General features: G+C 40.4%; 1 protein-coding gene across 1 annotated transcript in view; it reads right to left on the bottom strand.

The window, feature by feature from the left end:
* LOC137435534 (E3 ubiquitin-protein ligase TRIM9) overlaps positions 1–26,943 on the bottom strand; it is a 207,790-nt gene that overhangs the window by 117,120 nt on the left and 63,727 nt on the right. The window contains exons 2-3 of the mRNA XM_068129417.2: positions 26,664–26,759; positions 14,322–14,444 (exon numbers count right to left, since the gene is read on the bottom strand). Coding sequence (XP_067985518.1) covers positions 14,322–14,444; positions 26,664–26,759 — 219 coding nt within the window. The remainder of the gene's footprint in view (positions 1–14,321; positions 14,445–26,663; positions 26,760–26,943) is intronic.

The following is a 26,943-nucleotide window of genomic DNA, read 5'->3' as shown; positions in this document are numbered from 1 at the left end:
CATCATTCATTTTACTTAGATCTACACCCTTTGGATTATTAAAGTAAATACAAATTTCTCCACGAGTATTGTTGATGGTCTTATCATTCTTTTTCAAAGTATCGTGGTCAATCACTTTTTCAAGCTTTGAATAAATTGCCAGGAGTAGAGGAGAAACTTTTGTTAGATTTACTTTAATGGATGTCTTTCCAGGTATAGTTAGAGCTCTTCCTTTAAATGAAATAGAGGGGCTCATGTTATTTTCCATAACTGGTTTTACCCAAAAATTTCCATATTTATCTTTGTTCAATTTAACATCTTTGACATATTTTTCTATATCTTTCACTGAAGTAGAGATTGAGTGAAATTTGTCTTTTGTGCTTTGAAACATTGTTTTTATTAATGAATAAACTTGCGTTTAGTTTAAGTAAAAATTTACCATATAAATATGATAAGTTCTGAAGGATATTTAGAATTTCCAGACTCTCCATATGATAAATTAGAGAATTGTCCGGCTTGTGATAGAATAGGGCTTAATAATGAGGGTTCATATAAACAATGTATTTTCTGTGATTTAATTTTAATTAATGATAATAAAAAATATAAAAAAATATATAACTCTTTTAAATTAGAACCAAAAATGAATTACTTTACAAGATTAATAAGAGAGATGAATGTTAAGTATTGTGATGATAATACACCATTTCTTTCAAGGGAAGAGACTATTTGTATTGAGGAAATGTATAAGGGTTTAATGATATTTATTATTCAAAATAATTTTAATGGAAATGTTAATACAAGATACTATATAAATAAAATAATGAATTATTTTGAAATTAAACCCGAACTCAGGATAAAATATAGAGTTTCTAAAATAGCTCAAAAAAAGTTAGATGACTTGTTTTCCAAATATATAAATGAATGATTTTTTACCCGTTTGGGAAAATAAGATAAAATTTAATAACCATAAAAACATTCCAAATTCATTGAGATGTCTAATAGTTGGTTCAAGCGGATGTGGAAAAACCTGTTTACTTTTAAAGATGCTCCTTGGTCCTAATTTTTTAGATTATGATAATTTAATAATTTTTACAAAGTCTAGTTTTCAACCCGAGTATCAACTACTCTCACAGGGTTTTAATGCAGGTCTTAAAAAGGAAGACATTATCGGTTTATTTAAACTTCAAAACAAACTAAATGATTATAATATTGAAGATATAATACAATTATTTTGTGATACACAGAAATCAAAATCGAAACCAAAACCCATAACTTGTATTCTCAGTGATAATACGGATGATATACCTTCACCTCAAGATTTAGATAAATCAAAAAAGAACCTCGTCATCTTTGATGATTGTGTTAATGAGAGAAACCAAACAGTAATGGACAGCTACTATACAAGAGGGAGACATTCTTCTTGTAATTGTATTTATCTTAGTCAGTCATATTTTCAACTCCCTCGACGCTCAATAAGAAACAATGCCAATACTTTTATTTTATTTAAGTTAAATTCAATAGATGTAAATAATTTTTGGAGAGATAATTGCTCTACGTTATGTAGTAAAAAAGAATTTGAAAATTATATGAAACACACGATTGGAAAATATAAATATATTGTTGTGAAACAAGATGAGATATTAAAGGATGTATTTTTATTTTAAACATAATTACATATATAAATGACAACAATTATTATTAACCTTGTGGGTAAATCTGCTTCTGGAAAGAACTTTCATAAATCTAAACTCTTGAATAGTAAAAATGAAAAGATTGTAAGTTTTTTTTAAAAACACCCTATGATTCGTTTTGTGAGTACTACAACCAGAGCAAAGCGACCAGGAGAAGTAGAAGGGAAAGATTATTACTACATTTCAATGGAGGAACATATGCGATTGAGGAACGAAGGTCAAATATTTGAGGAGGTCTCTCTTGGTTCTACAAAATATTCACATTGTAAGAGTGAGTTAAATAAAGTAAAATCTAATGGTCTTGGGATTTTAGAAACTAATCCTGAAGGAATGAGACAAATTATTAAACAATTGTGTGGTGATGGAGTTAAGATTTTATCATTCGGTTTTGATATCGATGAGGAGATTCAACGCAAACGTATGAAAAGCAGAGATACAAGTATTAGTGAAGAAGAAATAACAACTCGTATTAATACCAATAAAGAATTTGATGAAATATTTAAAGAAAAAGATTTATTTCAACACATTTACTATAATGATGAAGAAAAGGAAAATTTTCCCATTGACCTTTACAATTCATTAAATGATATTTTTCAATAAATAAATACAGAAAATGAATACCGAAGAAAGAGAAAGAAAGTTTAAGGAACATCAACAATTAGTTTCAAAAGTTGTTAAACAACAGGAAGAGATAAAGAAGAAACGGAGACAGAAACTAACTGGTGAAGAAGCCTTTGAAAGAAAACAAGAGAAATTCTTTAAACCACTTTTGAAAACTCAACAATCACCTACAGTTCCCACGGTAGAATTTACTCCGAAAAAACTTCAAATGCTCAAAGATTTTAGTCAGATAACAAAACAAGAACTTGGTGAATTAGAATATGATGACGAGGGATTATTTCGGAAACTTGAGCAGGTAAATCAACCCCCTAATTATGTTGTGGAAGCTCTTCAAAACAATGAATATTCGGCGGGTTCAAAAACCAGAGCAGGTCTCATTCCAACAGAAGAACCAGCAGTGTTTCATCTTGTGGAAGAAAAGGTATTGATATTTAATGATGAATTGATGTTCTTGAGTTCTACTCAACCAAATGTTAAATTAACTCCAAGATTAATGTTTCTTCTAACAAACCCCGGATTCAGCGGTTCAAAATATTTTTTGAGGAACCACTTGATATGGAAAGAGAGGAAGATAGGGTATATATTGAGTTGTTAAATGCACTTGATTATGGAGTTTCTGTTGCTGGTAAAAGTAAGAAGAATGAGAAGGAGAAACATATTATTGATGCTTTAAGTAAGCTTGGTTCGGGTGTTAGTTTTCTTCCAAATGACCCATCACAATTAGTTAATAGGCTATTATTGTTGTTAGGTAGTAAGAAGGCTGGAAACAACAATTGTTTTAATGAATCCTCAGCCATTTTAGATCAGTTGATGAATATGAAAATAATTAATAAATGTCAATACAAAGATATTTTATTAGATATTAAATAAGATGAGAAGCACAATTCTTAGTTTTAATTTCACAACGAGCGATTACACAGCTTCATTCCCTTACCCACTACAACTTGACCCCCTTACCTCATATGAGGCATCTTTATTGTCAATGGAAACTTATAATACCTTGTTTAATATCACAGAGAAAAACAACAAGTTTAGTTATAATCCAGGAAGTGGATATAAAACTATAACCGTTTCACCTGGAGCTTACGAGATTTCTCAAATATCTTCAGAAGTCTCTCGCCTTATGAAAGAAAAAGGTGATGAACCAAAAAATATTGTAATAGATATTCAAAAACACACTTCAAAATCAACTATTAAACTTAAAAATAATTATAAAGTTGATTTCACGATTGAAAATTCGTTTAGAGAGCTATTGGGTTTCTCTTCAAAAAAGATTGAAAATAACGGGACGTTTTACAGTGATAATGTTATCCAAATATCCTCCGGTATAAATTCAGTATTAATTCATTGTGATTTGATTGATGGTGCTTATAACGATGGAATAAGAACAAATACAATATTTTCATTCAGTGCATACTCAACCCCGATTGGTTATAAATTTAATATGGAACCAAAAAATCTTGTCTATTTACCTGTGTCAGGAAAAACCATATACAGAGTAAATTTTAGGATAACCGACCAAGATAATCGTATGATATCCTTTAATGATGAAATTATATCCATCAGAATTCACCTACGTGAAGTTTTTCAATAAATAAATAATGGTTATTGTGAGAAAACACGAGTTGGGAAAATATAAAATAATTACAGGGGAGGGCATGTTCCTTTCACCAGACTATACAAGGTATGTGGGTAGAGGATACTATAAACCTAAGAGACAACGAGGTGTAGGTCATCAATTTCGAAATAAAGGAGATGGGATAATTGATACTCTAATGGGTATTGGTTCAACCATCCTTAAACATAAAGACCTAATTGGTTCAACTGCTTCTGCCGTGGGCTCCGTTGCTGGTGCTATAAAGAGTATAAAAGATGCTCAAAAGGAGTCTCATAAATTACAAGCAATCAAAGAAATAAAAAAAGGTAAAACTCAACTATCTTCACAAGAACGACAAAAAATCATTAAAATACTTGGGTCAGGGTTTCAACAATTTTAATGCTATATAAATACAAGTATGGAAGCGATTGATAGTATCTATGATTTGGATGATACGATTATCATTTCAAACTCCACTAAAAAGGAAGACTATTTTAAGGTAAATGCTATAACAGGAACAGACTGGAATTCAAACGGAACAAAAAGTTTTGAAATAAATAATCAACAAACTTACTTGAATATAGCTGATAGTTTCTTGCTGTGTAAATTTAAATTCACTAAGGCTGCGAATAATACTAATGCTACACTCGTAAATGATTTCTTCTGGAAAATGTTTGACAGTGTCCGCCTGTATATTGGAACACAAGAGGTTGAAGCGGTTGATTATGTCTCTGCTACATCTGAAATGATGAAATTTACACTATATTCGTTTAGTGATAGAATGGGTAAGGGAGCTGTTGAAGGTTTTATTCCTGATATGTCAACGGGTACAAACGCAGACCCTGGTTATAGTCAAAGGAAGTCAATGTATAATGATGAAACAAAAGCAGTGAATAGTTTTACCGTAGCAGTACCTCTTAAAGGTATATTTGGATTTTGCGATTATGATAAAGTTTTGTATGGTCTTAAAATTAGATTTCAACTACAAAGGAATGATAATGTAAATAGGTTGCTTTTTGGGGATGAAAATGCTTTTGGAGACAACAATAAATTTGTTATTAATGATTTGTGTTGGTATATCAGTGAATATACTCCTAATCTTAAAACGGAAGAGATGTTAAATAGAAGACTTAACTCAAAGAAACCGCTAAATGTATCATACCTTAAAAGAAGATGTCAACACGTTAAACTGGAACACACTACCTACACTTGGAATTTGGGTGTTCTTCAAGGAAAGCCACGATACCTCTGGCTCATTTTTAAAAAACCAGATGGAGAGGACGGTACTAATAAGAATAATGCGCTGAGTGATAATGCTAAGGTGAAACAACTTCGGGTTTCTCTTGATGGCACATTTTATCCACGAGATAGATTGGAAATTGATTGGGAAAAAAATGATTATGCGGAAGCCTACAAGTCCTACCAAAAGGTGTGTGAAAGTAATGGTAATAATGATCCTATTTTGGATATGGTTGCGTTTCAAAAACTTTATACAATCTACGCAATTGACCTGAGTTCTCAAAAGGAAACTATAAAGTCTAATCGAGTGGATACTTCTCTATACATTGAAAGAGGGGAGAGTGAAGAGGTTAATGCATATTGTTTGCTTTTGGAGGAAACAGAATTACAGATTAATACAGATAATGGTGTTATGATTAATATCACATAGGTTTTTTCTCATAAATAAATGGTTGGGGTATATGTTAATCAAATCAATCTTAATAAATTAACATCTTGTATTCAAAATCAAAAGCCTTGTATTATTAATGTTAATACAATTCAAAGAAAAGGAGCTGTAAGAATTGATGTTTTACTCACACACACACAAGTAAAAACACTAAATGATGTTGGATCACTTAAAATTAAAATGACGAAACCTATGTTAAAGAAATATTCAATAGATGAGTCAAGAGGAGGATTTCTCCCGTTTCTAATTCCTTTATTTGCTGGTTTAAGTGCGGCGGGAGCATTGACTGGTGGTATTTCAGCAGCGGTAAAAACTGCTAACGAAAGGAAGGCACAACTAAAAGCTCAAAAAGAATTGGAAAGACATAACAAGGAGTTGGAGAAACAAATTAGTGGAAGTGGTGTAATTGTAGATTTTGCTCAAAAACTTGAAAGTCTACCTGATAAAGCTAGATTGTTGGTTGGAGATATGCTTTCCTCTATCGCTCAAGCGGGTGTTAAACTAACTAAACGGGGTAATGGATTGTATCTTTCTCATAAATAAATGGATAAATGGTTTAAACAATTTGGAAAGAATACAACGTCAAATATAGAACTAGCTAAGTATTGTAAAACACTAAAAATTGATAATGTGGTTATTTGTATGAGAGATGAATTAATACATATAAATAAGAATACAAAGAATATTATTATGAATTTAGACACACAGAATGGTTCTCATTGGGTTTGTATTCATAATAGTCAGGATAAATATTATTTTGATAGTTATGGTATGCCACCACCTGTTGAAGTAATACAATTCTTACAGAATGGTGTTTATCAAACATTCCAAGTTCAAGAAATTAATTCTAAATGTTGTGGCCAATTATGTTTATATGTATTATTTCAACTCAACAATAATGAAAATTTTTATGATATCATTTTTTATCTAATATAAATGACCTATGTTGGAAAAGATGGTTCTATCTTTGGAAAATCCTCTCAGGATATTGATTTATCAAATTATTATACAAAGGCACAGGCTGAACGACAAAAATATAGTGTAAGTAAAAATATTAATATGAAGAATACTTATAAATTAATCAATTATCCAAACCCTACAGATGCGAATGACTTGATTAGATTCAGTGATTTATCACAATATATATCTTTAAAGAAAACAGCACGTTTTGTGAAACAAGTAAAATTTACAACCACAACACCTGGTTATACTGACCATACACCTTTCCTCATTGAATTTTACTACCTGCTTACAATTAAATTTTATAAAGAAGGACATTTAGTTAATATGCGAATTAATAAATGGGGGTATGATATGCCTGATTTAGGGTATAATTGGTCTTTTTCAATAAACATAGAAGACCTACATGATTTAAATCAGTCTCGTAAAGAAGAATATTATCCACTTGGTGAAGATAAGGATTTATGTGGAAGTACAATTAGTAAACAACAAATACGTGATTTTAAGAAAATAAAAATATATGATAGTATAGCGATGGTTCGCATGACAAAGAAGGAAGGTAATGAGATAAGGATAGAAAGCCGAGGAATACAAACCGATTTGGTAGTGGGAAGATGGGGTGGTATTACCTGTCATAATATTAATCTCACATATATTTCTGATACATAAATGGCAGGAAGAAGACTACAAGAGAATTATAATTTTTGTATTCAAGGATACCTACAAGAAAAGGGTGCTCGGTATTACATACCTTATGATTTGGAGCATATACATGGGAATTTTGTCATAAAAAACTGGCCTTATACTGATATTGTTAAACCCACAAATAGAGACTTGTTTAAAATATTAAATAAAAATGAACTTCTCAAAGTTATGAAATATAAAACTCTTTTAGAAATCGTCAACAAATCTTATTGGTATCCTATTATGAGAAAAATAATTATAGATACAAGAATATCTCAAAATCCAGATGAGTATATGTATAATATGCTTTGGGGTTCAAACTCAAGGGTAGCAAGGGATGAGGAAGGAGTTGAAGAAGAGAAGGAGGAAAGAGAGAAAAAGGAGAAGGAGGAAAGGGAGAGGGAGGAGAAGGAGGAGAGGGAGAAAAAGGAGGAGGAGAGGGAGAAAAAGGAGGAGGAGAGGGAGAAAAAGGAGAAGGAGGAGAGGGAGGAAAGGGAGCAAAGAGAGAGGGAGGAAAAATATAAAAAGATGGAAATCAGTGAGATTCGTAAAAGATTGAGTGTATTACAGCAAATAAATCAATCTCAACGCACAGAAGAGGAAATTAAAGAATTAACAACTCTTATGAAGATAATGGTTTCAAAAATAACAACGTCAATGTCTTCAATTTCAGGGAGGAGATTTAAACGAGAAAGTGGTGAAGAAGAAGAAGAAGAAGGAAAAGATTATGTGATTGATGATGTTGGTGTCATTGACTTTAGTTAGTTTTTATTTGTAAATAAATGGAGGAGAGAGTGAAGGCATTCCTTAGGATTCTTTATGTTTTAAAAATAAAGATTGAAATGTATATGTTGAAAACCAAAAAGGTTTTGATACTCTGTCGGAATTTTTCTGATAAATAAATATGAGTTATTGTCTCAAATGTAAAAAGAAAACTAAATCTAAAAATATCTCTTATGTTAAAGCTAAAAATAATAGAGTTTATCAAAAAGGAATATGTCAAGTGTGTGGCTCTAAAAAGTGCCAATTCATATCTCCTAAAAGTGGAGGAGACATACAAAAGTTTCTGTCAGGAAGTAAATTTACAACAACTGGAATTCCAGGGGAATTACACCTTCCAGGGTATTCTTTCTGTGGTCCAGGAACAAACTTGGATAAAAGATTAGATAAGGCTGACAATCCTAAACCTTGGTCTAAACCTACAAATAGGGTTGACGAAGTGTGTATGAAGCATGATATTGCTTATGGAAATACCACTACGTTGACTGAAAAACATAAAGCCGACAGCGAAATGTTGTATAATTTGTCTTTGATACAAAATCCAACGTTGAGAGAGAAAGTTGATAGGTTTATTGTGAGAAATTTGATAAATGCTAAATTGAAACTTGGTCTTGGTTATTCCTCAAAAAACTATTAGGCTCTAATGATGTCATCAAGACTGAGGAGCTTTTGGCTGAAGAATTACACAAACCTATAATCACAAAGTTTAAAAGAAGGAAGGTTTATTCTAAATACACCGACCACATATGGTCCGCTGATTTAATTGAATTGAATAATGACAGGGGATACAGGTATGCTTTAACCGTTATTGATTTGAGGAGTAGATTTGCCTGGGTTGTCCCTTTAAAAAATAAAAGGGGTGATACTTTAATGTTAGCCTTTAAGCGAATATTTGATCGGGATAAAAGGAAACCAAAGAAGTTATGGACTGATGAGGGAACAGAGTTCTATAACAAAATATTCATGAAATTTCTTAAGGGGAAGGGTATTAAATTATACAGCACCTTTAATGAAGGAAAGGCAGTTGTTATTGAGCGTTTTAATCGTACTTTAAAAGAGAAATTATATAAAAAATTCACACAACTCGGTTCTCAAAAATGGGTGTATTTAATTCAGGATATTGTAGATAATTACAATAATACAGTTCATTCATCAACAAAATCAAAACCATCAGAAACATTTACAAAATTAGAATATGAAAAGGAGATTAATTTGAGAAAGCCCAAGTTTAAAGTTGGTGATATTGTAAGAATATACAAATGGAAAAGCCATTTTGAGAAAGGTTATACAAAGAGATGGACTAATGAATTATTTAAAATCGTTGATGTAATGGATACAGTCCCTTGGACCTACAAATTATATGATTTAAATGGAGAAGAAATCTTGGGTTCATTTTACTCACAAGAATTACAAAAAACACAAGTAAGCAGATAATACCCTTGAAAATAATAAATAAATAAATAAAATGTAATGGGGATACGTTTTTAAATCTGTGAACCCCAAACACAGAATCCCACAACTTTTTAGTTGGGGCTTAACTTTTGTGTGTGTATAATGGGGATACGTTTTTAAATCTGTGAACCCCAAACACAGAATCCCACAACTTTTTAGTTGGGGCTTAACTTTTGTGTGTGTATAATGGGGATACGTTTTTAAATCTGTGAACCCCAAACACAGAATCCCACAACTTTTCAGTTGGGGCTTGACTTTTGTGTGTGTATAATGGGGATACGTTTTTAAATCTGTGAACCCCAAACACAGAATCCCACAACTTTTCAGTTGGGGCTTAACTTTTGAGTGTGTATAATGGGGATACGTTTTTAAATCTGTGAACCCCAAACACAGAATCCCACAACTTTTCAGTTGGGGCTTAACTTTTGTGTGTGTATAATGGGGATACGTTTTTAAATCTGTGAACCCCAAACACAGAATCCCTCAACTTTCCAGTTGGGGCTTAACTTTTGTGTATGTGTGAGTGAGTCATAATAATATACAAACCCTAACCCAACCCCATCCCTAACCCAAACCCATCCCTAACCCAAACCCATCCCTAACCCAAACCCATCCCTAACCCAACCCCATCCCTAACCCAACCCATTCCTAACCCAACCCCATCCCTAACCCAACCCAATCCCTAACCCAACCCCATCCCTAACCCAACCCCATCCCTAACCCAACCCCATCCCTAACCCTCACATTCAAAATCCCAACCCTAACCCAACCCCATCCCTAACCCAACCCCAACCCATCCCTAACCCTCACATTCAAAATCCCAACCCTAACCCAATCCCATCCCTAACCCAACCCCAACCCTCACATTCAAAATCCCAACCCTAACCCAACCCCATCCCTAACCCAACCCCATCCCTAACCCTCACATTCAAAATCCCACCCAAACCCTAACATAATCTTTTTTTTCTTCTTTTTAAAAAATATGTATTTCATTTTTTTTTTTTTCCTCTTCTTCCAATTCTGTCTTTCAAGGCTTTCAAGTTTGAAGAAGTAGAAATGGGAAGAAAGAATTTTCCAGCATTTTCTTCCTCGAACTTTCTTGATATTGCTTAAATCAAGCGTCATTAAACAAAGAACATTGTTCATTGCTTTAGAATCCAAAGAGTCTCCAAGATGGACCCCACAGGTAGAGTCTCCAAAATAAAACCAACTTTCCAAGTTCCCAAGGTATAACCACATTCCTGTTGAGCCTCCAAGATAGGTATCACATTCCGAGTCATCAAAACAAAACCCCCATTCCGAGTCTCCAAAAATATAACCATCTTTCCAAGTCCCCAAGGTAGAACCACAATTTTCAGAAATATTTGGGGTTTCCGTGATAAGTCTCACATAGTATAACTGCGGACCATCAGGGAAAACTTCCCTTTCCCAATTTTTTAGGGTTTCTATGATGTGTCTCACATAGTATAACTGCGGACCATCAGGGAGAACTCTCCTTGCCCAATTTTTTAGGGTTTCTATGATGTGTCTCACATAGTATAACTGCGGACCATCAGGGAGAATTCCCGTTTCCCAATTTTTTAGGGTTTCTATGATGTGTCTCACATAGTATAACTGCGGACCATCAGGGAGAACTCTCCTTGCCAAATTTTTTAGGGTTTCTATGATGTGTCTCACATAGTATAACTGCGGACCATCAGGGAGAATTCCCATTTCACAATTTTTTAGGGTTTCTATGATGTGTCTCACATAGTATAACTGCGGACCATCAGGGAGAACTCCCCTTTCCCAATTTTCAGAAATTTGTGGGTCTCCAATGTATGACTTGTATTCTGGCTCATCAAGGTAGAACTTGTTCAGTGGGTTTTGTTTTGATAACTCACAACAAGTATCATCATGGTAAAACTCTTTTTCAGGATTTTGTGGATCTCCAAGGTATAACTCTTTGGCTGGGTCATCAAGGTAGAACTCGTTCTGGGGGTCTTGGTTGTTCAAAATGTCTTCAAACAAAAAAATAACTTCATCCCAAGTTGTGTTAAAAGCAGAATTTTCATTTCGTATCTCAGATACAATTTCCTGTGAAAGAAAATAACAATGTATTAATTTAATACAATATTTTTATTTGTATAAATCAAGCTCTATGAATATTAAAATAAACTTTGTTAACTCTTACATGAGTCTCATCTAAAAAAAAAAAAAAAAAAAAAAAATTAAATAAATAAATAAATAAATAAACAAACTTACCTCCATTGATAAGAGGTTCGAGTCCAGTTCATCAATCTGAAGGTTGAGTTCTACACAGGTAGTAGGACTCCAAGGAATAGCAAAGTTATCCCATTCCATTTCGGCATAGGAGTCCATTCTCAAGTGAAGCAGAAAGCGTGTTTGAAAAAGCCTGTGTGGTCGGTGCCTTTTATAAGAAGGGCTGGGTGTGTGTCATTTCCTGTGGAAATTCCCTGGGCGTGTCTTAACTGGAAATGATGTGATGGAAATTCCCTGAAAATGATGTAATGTATTACCTGGAAATGATACAATGCTGAAGAGTTTATAAAGTGGGTGGGACTTAGCAAAAGTGGGCGGAGCTTAGCAAAAGTGGGCGGGACATAGCAAAAAGTGGGCGTGGCCTAACAAAAAGTGGGCGGGGCTTAGTAAAAGGTGGGCGTGGCTTACCAAAAGTGGGCGGGGTTTACCAAAAAGTGGACGGAGCTTAACAAAAGGTGGGCAGAGCCTACCAAAAAGTGTGTGGCACTGGAGGCGCTCAAACAAGAACATTGAGGGAGGTTTACCATTTTATCTTAGCTCAGTTAAAATATCTTAATAAAGAACCAAACTCAAACATATTTTTTGTTAATGTATTAGACGGTGAGGAGAGTTGTAGGAGAATTAAATTATTTCCCACACATAAACAAATATTTGTAGGGTCGTTGTTTGAGTGGGTCAAAGATGATTCACCAGATGATATTAAGAGTAAAAGGTTAAAAGGTCCATAAGGTCAGAAGGATCACAGGTTCACACAGAAGGACCATTGTTTAAGTGGTCTAATGAATAAGGATAACATGTCAAAAGGTTAGAAGGTTCGTAAAGAACAGGGTGAGAGAAATAGAGGTGTTTAGGGGCAATGAGGGAGGGGAAAAATTAACATGTAAGTCAATGGGAAAATGAGAGTGTCCCAGAAGCAACATATATACACTACTGTTATGCCTAGGTCCCCCGTCGGTGAAGTGATGTGAGTTGACAAAGTGGAAGACGCAGAAAACATGCTATGATATGATATTTCGCTCACAAGGTTCAGACATACATGGCGGCGGCCATCTTGGATTTTGACGTGGGTTGCACCCACACACCAAATTCGAATGCGGTCCTTCGCTTACGCAAGCACGCACGTACGCACGCATGCACGCACGCACGCACGCATGCCCGCACGTACGGACGGACGGACGGACGGACAGACACACGGACACACGGACGGAGGGACGGAGGGGAAAACCATAGTCCCCCTTTCGCTCCGCGGTGTGACGGGGTACTATAAAAATGTAGTATAGGTGGGTCCTATCAGCCTACATCAATAATATACCGACAATCTCATGCATTAAAGTTTTAAATGTTTATTTTGGAGGCAATACAAAGGATAGAAAATTCGGATATGTTTTCAATGTAGCGACGACACAAGATGAGATGATTTTGCTTTGTGAATGGAATAATCCCCAAGTGAACAGTACATTCCGATGGTAAAAAAAACAACATACATACTCATGTAAATTCGAAACAAACACAGATGTCTGCAACCAAGACATTACCCAACAGGAAAGAGCAATCAGAGATTGCAAACCCTCGCCAGGACGTGTTTTTAGTGGTTTTTAAGGCTTTTGTGTTAAATAAAATATGGCGGCCGAACCACGTGCCCGATGACGTCATCATTATTTTTTCCTCCAATAATTTATTCCTAGATTATGCTCAAGAAATTTGATCTTGATGGATGAAGTTTTGTACTTGTTGAATTATGACGTCATAATGGAGGCACCTATGACATCATCATTAACATAAGTTATTCCGCATGGAGAGCTCTTTACAATGAGCAATGTCTCAATTTTTTTTCTATGCAGCGCTTTCGGAGATATAGAGGTGCAAAGTTTTTCGGTTTTTGCAAGATGGCGCCCGTGCCATGTGGCCTATGACATCATAATTATCATTTAAAAAATTATCCAGGGGGAGGTGCACTTATGCTGAAATTTCCTGTCAATCAGAACAACGGTTGCAGAGAAAATCATATTTATTCTGTGCAGACAGACAGACAGACAGACAGACAACGGACTCAAATGCAATAACCTCTCCTCTGGCGAGGGTAATTAGAACAGCACTCGGTAGAGAGCAAACCTCCACCAGGCTGAACAGTTTATGTTTTGTATCCACTGATAGACCGGATCTGAATCCCCGGACCTGAATCAAAATATAATCAGCTTGTTCTTGTCACCTAACCAACTCGTCCACCAAGTTTAGAAATAAGTCGTCCATAACTTTTTAAATACCATGTTATATATTGCTTTTCACCCTATCACTCAATGGTGAATAATCACTTAAAATTAAATAACTCTTGTATCCGAATCCATATTCAGATCTTCACCAAAATCGAATAGATTTGTTTATATCACACACCCAACCTCTCCACCACATTTCGTCCTAATCCGCCCACAACTATTTGAGATATTCTGTTCACATACAGACAGAGACAACAGACAGGTGAAAACATAACCTCCATCCACCTTCGGTGGCGGAGGTAATAACACAATTTATATTTGTGTGGTTATAGATAAAGATCGGACCAAGGGGTCCAACTAGAGTAAAATAAGTTTGCTCGATCTGCATTGCTCACCTTCAGTTTGTGATCTCGCTCTTTGGCCACTCGTGACATCAGTTGACCCTTACGCCGATTGAGCGCATCGACGAGTGCGTCACACTGTGCGACCAAGCAGGCTTCAAACTCCACACTGTTTTCCTAAGAAATAGATTGGGGAGCATAGTCTGAAGGATCAAAAGAGAATGACACAGCACTGAGAAATTGCGAAATATATAATCGAATGGACGAATGCGCACAAATGAACTCTCAGGATTAACCTGAACATGCAAGTTTATGACAATGTCACCTACTTTGTTTGAAGAGTTATTGAGAAATTCTTGCACTGAGCATATGTAGCACGTTGCAAAGAAAACTAGAATGGCACTCGTTGGAGCGCACACCTCCGCCAGGCTGAACAGTTTATGTTTTGTATCCCAATTACAGGCCGGATCTGGACTCGGACCTGAACCAAAATGTAATCGGCTTGTTCTTGTCACCTAACCAACTCGCCCACCAAGTTTAGTCATAACTCGTCCATAACGTATTTAAATATCATGTTAATATGTCGGTTTTAGCCCGATCTCTCAATGGTGAAGAATCACTTAAGAATTAAATAATTCTCGTATCCGAATCCATATTCAGATCTTCACCAAAATTGAATCGATTCATCTTTGTCAGACACCCAACCTGTCCACCAGGTTTCGTCCAAATCCGTCCATAACTTTGAGATATCCTGCTTTGTATCGTTTTGGCCTTATCTCCCAATGGTGAAGAATCACTTTAAAAATTCTAGCAGCCGGATCCGAATCTGGATATTCACCAAAATCTAACCATTTCGTCCTTGTCACATATACTACATCTCTGCCAAATGTCGTCCGAATCCGTCCACAATGTTTTGAGATATCTTGTTCACACACAGACAGACAAACAAACTAGAAATCGGTCAGAGACCGAGGACTTGCCGGAATGTACTTTTTTTTCAGGGGTGTTGGTTAGAAGGGAATCGGATAATGTTTGACAGAGTTATTAGTAAAAAAAAAACTATTTTTGACCTTGAGTTTGACCTTTCAAGGTCACTCGATGGTCAAAGGTCATGGTGCCAAATGAAATGTCGTATGTGACTTCCTATATGCCAGTAACAGTAAGTGTATGCATATCTCTTGTACTTTTAGAGTTATAGTGGTTTGAAATATATTTAAAATGAAAACTCGACCCCCCTGATTTCACGTTTTGGGTGACCTTGAGCTTGACCTTGGGCCTAGAGAGTTAAAAATTTGGCACAGTCTATTCCAGGGCAAGGCAAATATGTGTGTAAAGTATAGCGATGCTATGTGCAACGATGTAGATGTAGTGCTGCGAACAGACAGACAGACAGACAAACCAACCAACATACTGTTACGGATTCGGCCCTAATTATTGTTGGTATTATTATTATTGTTGGTTCTCAGTAAGGGTTATTGTGGTTAAAAGGTTTAAAAGCGCTCCTGGTAAAATGTGGCCGGAAATCCGGATCGTGACCCGGAGGGGAAGGGGAGCGAAGAAGAAGAGGCGGGAGGAGATCGTGAACAGACGTTTTTGTTGAAGCTCCGGACCGAGCGGTCGAGCGTACAGTGCGAGTGAACCTTGCATCCTTGAAAGGAAGTTCGTACGATAGGAGATATCACCTGAGTGCTGTGGAGCCTGTATAGTCGGGTATCCTCATTGAGGTTCCGGAGTATCCTTGCCTCAAAGCCCCGGTTCGAGTGAAAGCCGTCGGCCATCTTCGCCACGCGCGCAACCTGCAGTGAACAGGTTTTTGTCGCGTCGGCCGGGGCATTATTCCCCGGTGGGTTGCCGGGGACGGCTGTGCAAGAAAGTGGCTTTTGAGTATTATAAGGAGACACGCTGATTGAACCGCAAACGTGTACGTGGGAGCGCGTCTTTGGGAGGTTTCCCATTCCGCCGCTATTGTGCGGGGTGTTGGACCACGTGACCTGTGGGTTGCTTCGATCGTCCACGCCTCGTGAACAGACGTTTTTGTTGAAGCTCCGGACCGAGCGGTCGAGCGTACAGTGCGAGTGAACCTTGCATCCTTGCATCCTTGTCGGTCTCTGTTTTTCACGGTCTTTTCACCCAAACTCCCTTGTTTTAAAATCTCAAAAAAAAAAAAAAAAAATTTTTTCCTTCCCTGTTCTTATCCGCTTGTACGTTCTTATTTGTTTCTTTCGTTCTTCGTTCTTTTGCTCTTTCGTTCTTCGTTATTTGTTCTTTCGTTCTTCGACCACGTTGTTCGAGATCACGTGATCAAGTTGTTAATACATGTTTCATCTGTCCCCTGAAGAACTTTATTATTATGTCATATTCTATAACACTTTTTTCTACTTCTTCTATAAAAGGATGCTTTCGACTTGCTCACCAATTCCATTCATTCAAAAAAAAAATTCCATCTCTTACAGTGCATCTTTCATTCATTCCCTAAACTCTCCAGAACTCCACCCATCCTTCAGCGTCCTCAAACGTATTTTTGACTCGAATGTCTCAAGAAACTCATTTTGCAATAAATGTTCGTTTCCCATAAATCGTACACTTTTCAAAATCCAATCTCACCCCTCCCCTCCAAATCTTCCCCATCACCCATCTCTGTCAAATCTTCCCCCTTGCCCCTCCCCCCCAAATCTTCCAAAACACCCATCCCTTTCAAATCTCCCCCCCTGCCCCTTCCCTCCTAAACTCCCCCCACACCCCTCCCCTCCGAGACTCTCCCTCACTCCTCCCCTCCTAGACTCCCCTCTCACCCCTCCTCCTCAAAGCGTCCTCCCCGCTTCTTCCCCCTTCCAACTTTCACCTTCATCTTCCTCAACCTTCTGCCTCACTCTTCCCCCTCCTCAAATAACACCTCACTGCGCCTCACCCAAACACCATCAAACCTTTTGTCCGCCCCATTCTGCCCTTTCTCCAAGCTATTCTGTAATCTCTGACACACCTGCAACAGCTCTCCCTACCTCTTCCTCCTCTTCCACATCCTGCCCTACCGCTCCCCACCCCTGTTCTGTATCCGATGCTCCCCCTTCCTCTTCCTTAACAGTATGGACCTCAAACATCCGGGGCCTTCGCTCAAACTTAACTGATCTCTCCATACAGGTTGCTTCTGACAAACCAGACGTGATCTGCTTAACAGAAACCTTCCTCCTTCATGATGTCTCTGATTCCTTGGTATCTCTCCCAGGTTACTCCCTCCTCCGGTATGATAGACCTGAGCCTCGTTCTGGAGGTGGGGTTGCTATCTTTATAAAAAACTCTCTTCCTCACTCGCCCTGCACTGCCCTCTCTCCACCTCACCCCCAGGAATACCTTTGGCTACGGCTTCCCCTTCGCTCCCACCTTTTGTTCATATGCGTGTTGTACCGTCCACCAAACAGTGATGACTCCATCTACATCTCGCTGTCTGATAATATGGACCAACTTCTATCTACCCATCCCAACTCTCTCTTCCTCATATGTGGTGATTTCAACTGTCACCATGCCAGTTGGCTGGGGGTGGGTACCTCTCTCACCAGCCATGGCTCTTCAGCAAAGGACTTCTGTGACTCATTGGGACTGACACAATCTGTCAATTTCCCAACCCGGATCTCAGTCAACGGAGAATCTTCTCTTCTGGACTTGGTTATGACTAACTTCCCTGAAAATGTCTGCTGCTCTTCTTCTGCTCCAATCGGCTCTTCTGATCATGTGCTTGTTAAAGTGGACATCTCTCTGACCATTTTCAGAGAGCCTCCTCAGCATCGACGAGTCTGGCATTTCACTCAGGCCAACTGGCACGGTCTTCAAGCAGCCATCAATCATCTGGACTGGTCTCCCATCTCTACTGCCTCTGACATCAACTCATCCTGGGAATTCTTCCAAAGTAAATTGCTCTCTCTCATGCACAGTTTTATCCCTTCTCGTCTTCAGTTGTCATACCCTTCCTCCCATCCATGGTACACGGAATCTTGTGGTGAGGCTATTGCCCAGAAACAACTTGCTTTCGTCTCCTGGAAAGCAAATCCAACGGAAGGAAATCTCATTTCCTTTCACAAAGCCCGAAACAAGTGTGTGTCCACCCTCAGGAGAGCCAGGAAACAATATCTCTCCGTCCTCAGGACCGAACTCTCTTATCTGTCTCCCTCTTCCAAATCCTGGTGGCGTCTGGTAAAATCTGTTTCTGGTGTTTGTTCCCCCTCCATCCCCTCTCTCACCTTAAATGGCCACACGGCTGACTCCGCACGTGAAAAAGCCGAATGCCTCAACTCTGTGTTTGCCTCTAAATCTTGTGTCCCAAACCCATCCCTCTCTGTACCCACCGTACCCAGTCGTACCCAGCTGCTCCTGGACTCTGTGTCCTTTCCTCCTGACAAGGTGGAAAAGTGTCTGTCAACCCTCGACTCTGATTCTGCAACTGGACCTGACGGCATCAGCCCACGGGTCCTAAAATCATGTTCTTCCGCTCTTTCACTCCCTCTCTCTGTTCTCTTCACCCTCTCGTTTGCTCAAGGTCATCTTCCATCTGCTTGGAAATCTGCCAACATCACCGCTTTGCACAAAAAAGGTGCAAAAACAGATCCCAGCAACGACAGACCAATCAGCCTTCTCCCAATTATCAGCAAGGTCATGGAATCCATCATTGCTTCAGATATGAAATCTTTCCTCTTCTCCAATGGCTTGATCTCTGATCATCAATTTGGTTTCAGACCTGGACACTCCACTCTGGACATGCTGCTTCTACTTTCTCAACAATGGATGGAGGTCCTCAATGCCAAACAGGAAATTAGAGCAGTCTCCCTTGACATATCACGTTCCTTCGATACAGTCTGGCACCCCGCTCTGCTCACCAAACTCTCCTCTTTTGGTATCCATGGAAATCTCCACGCATGGCTGGCGGACTTCCTCTCTAGTCGTAGTCAACGTGTGGCCCTGAATGGGTTTCTCTCATCTCCTCTTCCTCTTCAGGCTGGAGTTCCCCAAGGCAGTGTTCTGGGCCCTGTGCTTTTTCTGGTCTTCATCAATGATCTCTCTGACTCTCTTGAAAATCCTCTCTATCTCTTTGCTGACGACTCTACTCTCTGTCGCTCCATTCTTCATCCCTCAGATCGGCAGTCTGCAGCCTCCTCACTCTCTGCAGACCTTGACAAAATCACAGACTGGGCAAACAAGTGGAACATGTCTTTCAATCCTGACAAATCTCACACTCTTACGATGTCTCTCCGAAAAGACCGACTGGACAACCCTCCCATCCACTTTCTGAATAATCCTCTCCAAGAAGTTCTGTCACTCAAGCTTTTGGGTCTCACTATCTGCCATGATCTTTCCTGGACAAACCACATTTCAAATCTGGCCTCCAAAGCCAGTCGCCGACTGGGCATCCTCCGTCGTGCGAAGTCCTTCCTTGGCACACCTGAGCTCCTCACCACATTCAAGGCTTTCATCCGCAGCTCAATGGAATACTGCTCTCCCCTCTGGGCTGGTGCTCCTGCCTCACACCTAGCTCGCCTTCGCGCTGTTGAAACCAAAGCATTCAGAATCATTGGAATCTCCCGCGATGAAGCTAACTCCAAGGGCCTCTCACTCACTCACCGCAGGCAGGTTGGTGGTCTTTCCGTCTTCTACCGACTCCTCTCTGGCCTTGCCCCCCCAGCTCTCTCTGGGCTCTGTCCCGCAAATATTCCTACAGGTCGCACAAGATCTGCCTGCAACCCTCTTTTGGTTAAACTGCCAAAATCAAGACTCTCTGCTCACCTTCACTCCTTCATTCCTCTTTTCTCCTGCCTCTGGAACAAACTCCCTCACTCTCTTCAATCCCACTCCACCCTCCAAGTCTTTAAAACAGCTGTTCACAACCATCTCTTATCTTCCCCCATCCAAAACCTTGATCTTTTCTACCCCCGCTAATTTCACCCCAATTCCCCTTTTTGAAATACCAACTTCTGTCCTGGAAGTCCTTGGTGTCCTTGTGCTTTATACTTCTCCCTCCCCCCCCCCCCCCTTCCCATGCCTCCTCCCCCCGGGCCCTCTCCCTTCCACACATCTCCCTGCTCTCGGATGTTGTGTTTGTGTGCTTCCCCTTTTCTCCCCATCTTGTCTTCCGCTCCCTCTTTTTGTGTATTTTGTTTGTCTGGTCGATTTGTTTGTGAAGTAAATGTTAGCTCTTTCACGAGCCTCGATTCAGCATACAAAAAAAAAAAAAAAAAATTTTTTTTTTTTAAATTGTGATAGGACATTGATCCAATGATCGCTGGAGCGAGTCGACTTCGCCTTGGAGGGGTACAGAAACATTGGGGGAGTGCTGTGAGTTTGGGTTAAAGGAATAGATAAGGCTACCATCTTAAGATTTGATTGTAGGGTTGATTGCCCCCATTGTTGTATGGCTCTTTTTGTGTGATTTATAATATATTATTGTTTGTTCATCACCCTTGGCGTGGTTTCATTATTGATTAATTTCAACCAAGGATAACATATCTTTCTGCCGGGGACCCTCTCGGGGTTCAGAGGTTTACCGAGACCAAGGGATAGGGGAGGACCCCGTAACAGAAATTGGGGGCTCGTCCAATTGATATTCGTGGGCTCGAAATCGGGTCTGCGTCCGGGATCTAAAATTTCCGAAATTTAGTCTGGGAAAGAATTCCCTAATATTCCCAGAATTCCCAAATTTGGAACTTGTTCCAACATTCCCCAATTTTTCCAAAAAACAAACAAACAAAAACTTTTTTCTTTTTTTTTTACATTTCTTGTGTGAAGGTTAACAGGTGTTAACAATAGTCACCATGGAGTTTGACGCAGAGAAGTTTGCAGTGACCCCGAGTGAAGCACAGTTCAGAGCGTTAGTAAAATCGGACCTCGGGAAATTGGCCAAACATTTTAGCTTGGAGGTCCGAACTAATATGAGGAAGGCAGAGATGCAGACAGTGGTGATACAATCTATGGTGGGATTAGGAACATGGGAAGAGGTAGCCCGGGATTGGTTACCCGAGGAACCAGAAGAGGTGGAGCTCCGGAAACTGGAGTTGCAATTGCAGAGCGGGGAAAGAAGAGCAGAACTCCAGGAAAGGTTAAAAGCAGAGGAAAGGAGAGAGGAACGAGTACTCCAGCAAAGATTTAAAGCAGAGGAAAGGAAAGCAGAAGAGAGAAGAGAAGAGAAACAAGCAGAGGAAAGATTGGAACGAGAACTCCAGGAAAGATTAAAAGCAGAGGAAAGGAAAGCAGAAGAGAGAAGAGAAGAGAAACAAGCAGAGGAAAGGAGAGCTGCAAGGGAACTCGAAGCAGAGGAGAGAAAAGCCAACAGGGAGTTAAAAGACCGTGAATTGGCATGTCAGCAGGAAATTAAAGTCAAGGAGCTGGAGTTAAGGAGAGAACGGGGAGAGGTACCATCCCTGCTGACTGGTTCGACACCTAGCCAGAACACCTGGGATGTTGGCTGACATGTGAGGCTGGTTCCACCCTTCAATGAAAAGGAGGTAGCCAAGTTTTTTCCACACTTTGAGAAAGTGGCTCGACTGTTAAACTGGTCTGAGGAGTACTGGTCCATACTAGTGCAGAGTGTTCTGGTGGGTAAAGCTCAAGATATTTATTCGGCTTTACCGATTGACCAATATGCAGATTATGAGGTATTGAAGAAACACATTCTCAAAGCCTATGAATTGGTCCCGGAAGCTTACCGGCAAAAATTCCGGAATGCCAGGAGGAGGGACAATGAGACCCGTGTGGAGTTTGCCAGATTGAAAGAAACCATGTTTGATAGGTGATGTGATTCAAAAGGAGTTGGAAAAGACTTCGAACTATTGCGACAATTGATCGTGGTGGAGGAATTCCAACAGTCTGTCCACGAGGACATTAAAGTTCATCTGGAGGAAAGGAAAGTACCAAAGCTGTATGAGGCAGCAACCATGGCAGATGACTATGCCTTAACACACAGGATGGGGTTCCACAAACCGAACTTCTCGCCCAGACCTAGCCAGGGGAGCTATGGTACATCAGGGGCGGAGAATGAAAATCCATGGGGGCGGCCTCGAGATGAAAATGAGGACCACTCTGACACCACGACTTCTAGAAATCAGAAGACTGCGGTTCCAAGACAGACCTATCGTCCGGGGGGCTCGAGGCAGACCGCCGCCCCCATGCCTTGGCAGACCACGAGGTTCTCCTCCGGGCCTACTTGCACTTTTTGCCATAAACCTGGACACTTGATGTCCAACTGTTATGCTCTGGGAAAGGAAAATCAGGAGTGGAGTTCGACTAGTACGACTCCAAATGTGATGGCCATTGTGAGAAATCGCCCTCAAAAGGGTTACCAACCATTTATTTCAGAGGGGTTTGTGTCACTGGATGGAGCCTCGACTAACCGGAGACCGGTTAGGATATTGAGGGACACAGGAGCACATCAATCTTTAATGCTTGAAGTCATCTTGCCATGGTCCGAGGAGACGGCAAATGGGGATAGTGTTCGTTTACAGGGGATTGGTGGCTGTGTTAGTGCTCCACTTCATGTCATCCATTTGGAGTCCGATTTGGTGTCAGGACCGGCCACCGTCGGTTTACAAGCCACGCTTCCTGTAGAGGGAGTATCTGTTGTTATCGGGAATGATTTGGCCGGTGGTCAAGTCTATGGTAACCCGATGGTTGTTAAAAAGCCCAGTAAGGAAAATAACACCACACCAGTTAGGGATGGTGACAAATTTAGCAAGTTATTTGTAGGTGGACTGAACTTCAAAACAAAGGAAGATGTTCTGGAGTCTCCCTTCAGCAAATATGGACCGCTTTTGGAAGTGCTGCTGATAAAAGACAGGGAGACACTAAAGTCAAGAGGGTTTGGCTTTGTCACGTTTGAAAACTCAAAGGACGCCAGAGAGGCAGAAAAGGATCTGAATAGCAAGGAGTTGGAGGGTCGGGCCATCACAGTAGGGAAGGCATTTCCTAGGGGTCGAGGGGGCTACAGAGGAGGACCATGGAGTAGTAGTGGTGGTGGCCGCAATCGATATGATTATGGAGGCTTCCAGAGTTATGACAGCTCCCGAAGGAAGGATTTATCAGAGCAGTGGCCAAGAAGGAGACCGCCATTCAGGTGACTACTGTGACAAGTGGTCCAACCGTGATTGTTAGGAAAGTTAGAAAGAGATGAAGCACTGAATGCTGCGGAGCAGCCGAGCCAAGATTCCTACATGGGTTAACCGTGAACGCCACGTTCCTAAAGGCGTCCATGTAGTGAACTTTCCTACACGGGTTAACCGTGAACTCCACGTTCCTAAAGGCGTCCAGGTAGTGAATATGTCCAGGCCTCACCACGCAACCACCATGGAACCTGGCCCTCAGCTCGGCCTCACAGAAAAAGTGCTATCGATTGGCTTGACTTTGGATTTTTGATCAACCCCTTAACCTTCATTCAAAAGAAACTAAAAGTAAAAATCAGAGGTTGATGAGAGGGAGTTTGGCTTTGCAGGGGTAACTTGGAAATTGAACATGTAAAGGGCAGGGACAATGTCGTTGCTGATGCTTTGTCCAGAGTGAATTAACTTTGGAAATCTCTGTAAGTTGTTCGAAGTTTGGTTGCTTTATTTTTGGGGAAACATTAATTACTAGTGTTGGTTTCAAGAATTTGCCTACAAAGAAAGTTTTTGCTGTGTTCAAACTTTCTTTCTTGAGGGGGGGGAAGTGTTACGGATTCGGCCCTAATTATTGTTGGTATTATTATTATTGTTGGTTCTCAGTAAAGGTTATTGTGGTTAAAAGGTTTAAAAGCGCTCCTGTTATAATGTGGCCGGAAATCCGGATCGTGACCCGGAAGAGAAGGGGAGCGAAGAAGAAGAGGCGGGAGGAGATCGTGAACAGACGTTTTTGTTGAAGCTCCGGACCGAGCGGTCGAGCGTACGGTGCGAGTGAACCTTGCGTCCTTGAAAGGAAGTTCGTGCGATAGGAGATATCGCCGGAGTGCTGTGGAGCCTGTATAGTCGGGTATCCTCATTGAGGTTCCTGAGTATCCTTGCCTCAAAGCCCCGGTTCGAGTGAAAGCCATCGGCCATCTTCGCCACACGCGCAACCTGCAGTGAACAGGTTTTTGTCGCGTCGGCCGGGCATTATTCCCCGGTGGGTTGCCGGGGACGGCTGTGCAAGAAAGTGGCTTTTGAGGATTATAAGGAGACTCGCTGATTGAACCACAAACGTGTATGTCGGAGCGCGTCTTTGGGAGGTTTCCCATTCCGCCGCTATTGTGCGGGGTGTTGGACCACATGACCTGTGGGTTGCTTCGATCATCCACGCCTCAATTGATTGTGATCGGACATTGATCCAACGATCACTGGAGCGTGTCGACTTCGCCTTGGAGGGTTACAGAGATATTGGGGGAGTGCTGTGAGTTTGGGTTAAAGAAATAGATAAGGTTACCATCTTAAGATTTGATTGTAGGGTTGATTGCCCCCATTGTTGTATGGCTCTTTTTGTGTGATTTATAATATATTATTGTTTGTTCATCACCCTTGGTGTGGTTTCATTATTGATTAATTTCAACCAAGGATAACATATCTTTCTGCCGGGGACCCTCTCGGGGTTCGGAGGGTTACCGAGACCAGGGGATAGGGGAGGACCCCATAACAATACTTGCCGGAATTTTTCCGGCAAGTAACGAACAAACAGGGGTGAAGTCATAACCTCTATCCACCTTTGGTGGAACCACCTTTTGGAACCACCTTTAGAGGCCATTTTTCCCCGCAGAGCAGGGGTTGGCCTTTTTCTGGCACCTTGGTCCCCTTTTTGAAACAATGTTTTATGGCCAGATGTCCTTCCTGCCGCCAACCCTGTTGGTCGCCTCTTGCGACACACAGGGAATTACCAGTGAACTGGTCCTCAATTTGCCGACCTCGGAAGGATGACAGGCTGAGTCAACTCCCCTGGTGTTAATCCTTCGATCAACCGGGATTCTAACCCAGGATCCTAGGATCCCAAGCCAGCACCCTAACCGCTAGGCCAACACCAGGCTTCGGTGGCAGAGATAATAATTTTGTCATCAGCCTGAGCTTACTTTGTTCAGTGCAACACCTAATCAAACACACTACAATCTGGGATGAATGGATACACCCAACCGGCCTTTGGGTTGCCTCGTCTAGTTTGATCCCCATCCCAATTATAAACGGTCATTCTGGTGCTTTGAGGTAAGGACAGCGGCATCCATCAAGGGACATTACGCCAGCTATCCTATCGATTAGAATTCGCTTGTGGATCCAAAATAGTTTTTGACAGAGTAGGCCATTGTTACCAGTACCATGGCCAGATTCCAAATTCCTGCCTTGATCTGCGGGGTTCGCTGCATCAGCGGCATAGCCGTTATCGCAGGAATGAGGCAACCAGCAGACCAAACTCGTAATTGAATACTGTTAAAATATGCACCTAATTGATGTGCTGTTCCATATCACACTTGGTATGTTCCGTATAAATCTGCTGTGAAGTAATTAGTATGTGGGTCCCAAAGGAACACCTGACTTTGCTGGATCGCACTCGGCCAATTATCGCCCCAATAAACACTCTGTCCTGGTCTTTAGGGAAAAAACGCTTCTGAGCAACACTTCCATTACTCCTACCTGTTGACAGTAATAAAGCACCACTTCAAATCTCGTTTTTTATCAGGAAAACGGCACCGTGCCCCACATTCTACAAAGAGGCAGGTAACAACGCTCGACCTGTGCTGAATTTTCACAGTGAAAACCTTGCTCCCCCAGCTCTATCTGTGCTCTGTTCCCCAAATATTCCTGCAGGAGGCACAAGATCTGCCTGCAACCCTCTTCTGGTGAAACTTCCAAAATCAAGACTCTCTGCTCACCTTCACTCTTTCATTCCTCTTTTCTCCCGCCTCTGGAACAAACTCCCTCACTCTCCTCAATCCCACTCCTCCCTCCAGGTCTTGCTGTTCACAACCATCTCTTATCTTCCCCCATCCAAAACCTTGATCTTTTCTACCCCCGTTAATTCACCCCAGATCCACTTTTTCGAAATTCCAACTTCTTTCCTGGAAGTCCTTGCAGTGTCCATGTGTTTTATACTTCTCCAACCCCCACCCGCCCCTTCCCATGCCTCCTCCCCCCAAGCCCTCTCCCTCCCACAGATCTCCCGATGTCCCTGCTATCAAATGTTGTGTTTGTGTGCTTCCCCCTCTCTCCCCATCTTGTTTATCGCTGCCCTTAGTATATGTTTTATGTGTCGGTTTGATTTTTTGTGTGATGAATGTTAGCTCTTTCACGAGCCTCGATCTTGTATGCAAAAAATATATAAAAAATTGCTGACGAAGGAGATGCCTGGTTGGGAGATTACCTTGATGCTGTCTGGAACAGAAAGAAGATGCAAATTATGGTTTGGAGATTGAAACAAAATGAGGAGGGAACGCACCTGTATCTGAGTCATGGTGTTTTTTAACTGCACCAAAAACTCTTTTGCATCCTTCGCTCTCTCGGACAAACCACTGATGTTCTGGGTAAGCTGCCCCTGGGAAGGAAGGGAAATGGAACAAAAAAAGGTGTGATACAGGGTTTGATAAAAGGTAATTCATTTTTACATAGGTATAACCCTAATTTCTTCATATAATATGCATATAATAATAACAAGTCAGGAGACGACGATGGTTCACGAGCGAGCGGTATTCAATGACAAAAGACGGACTATAACCGAA

The sequence above is a fragment of the Myxine glutinosa genome, chromosome 9 (assembly GCF_964187855.1).
Source record: "Myxine glutinosa chromosome 9, kmMyxGlut1.1, whole genome shotgun sequence".
NCBI classification, from domain to species: Eukaryota; Metazoa; Chordata; class Myxini; order Myxiniformes; family Myxinidae; genus Myxine; species Myxine glutinosa.
Note: the sequence above shows the minus strand (reverse complement) of the source record. Positions and strands in the feature narration are given on the sequence as shown.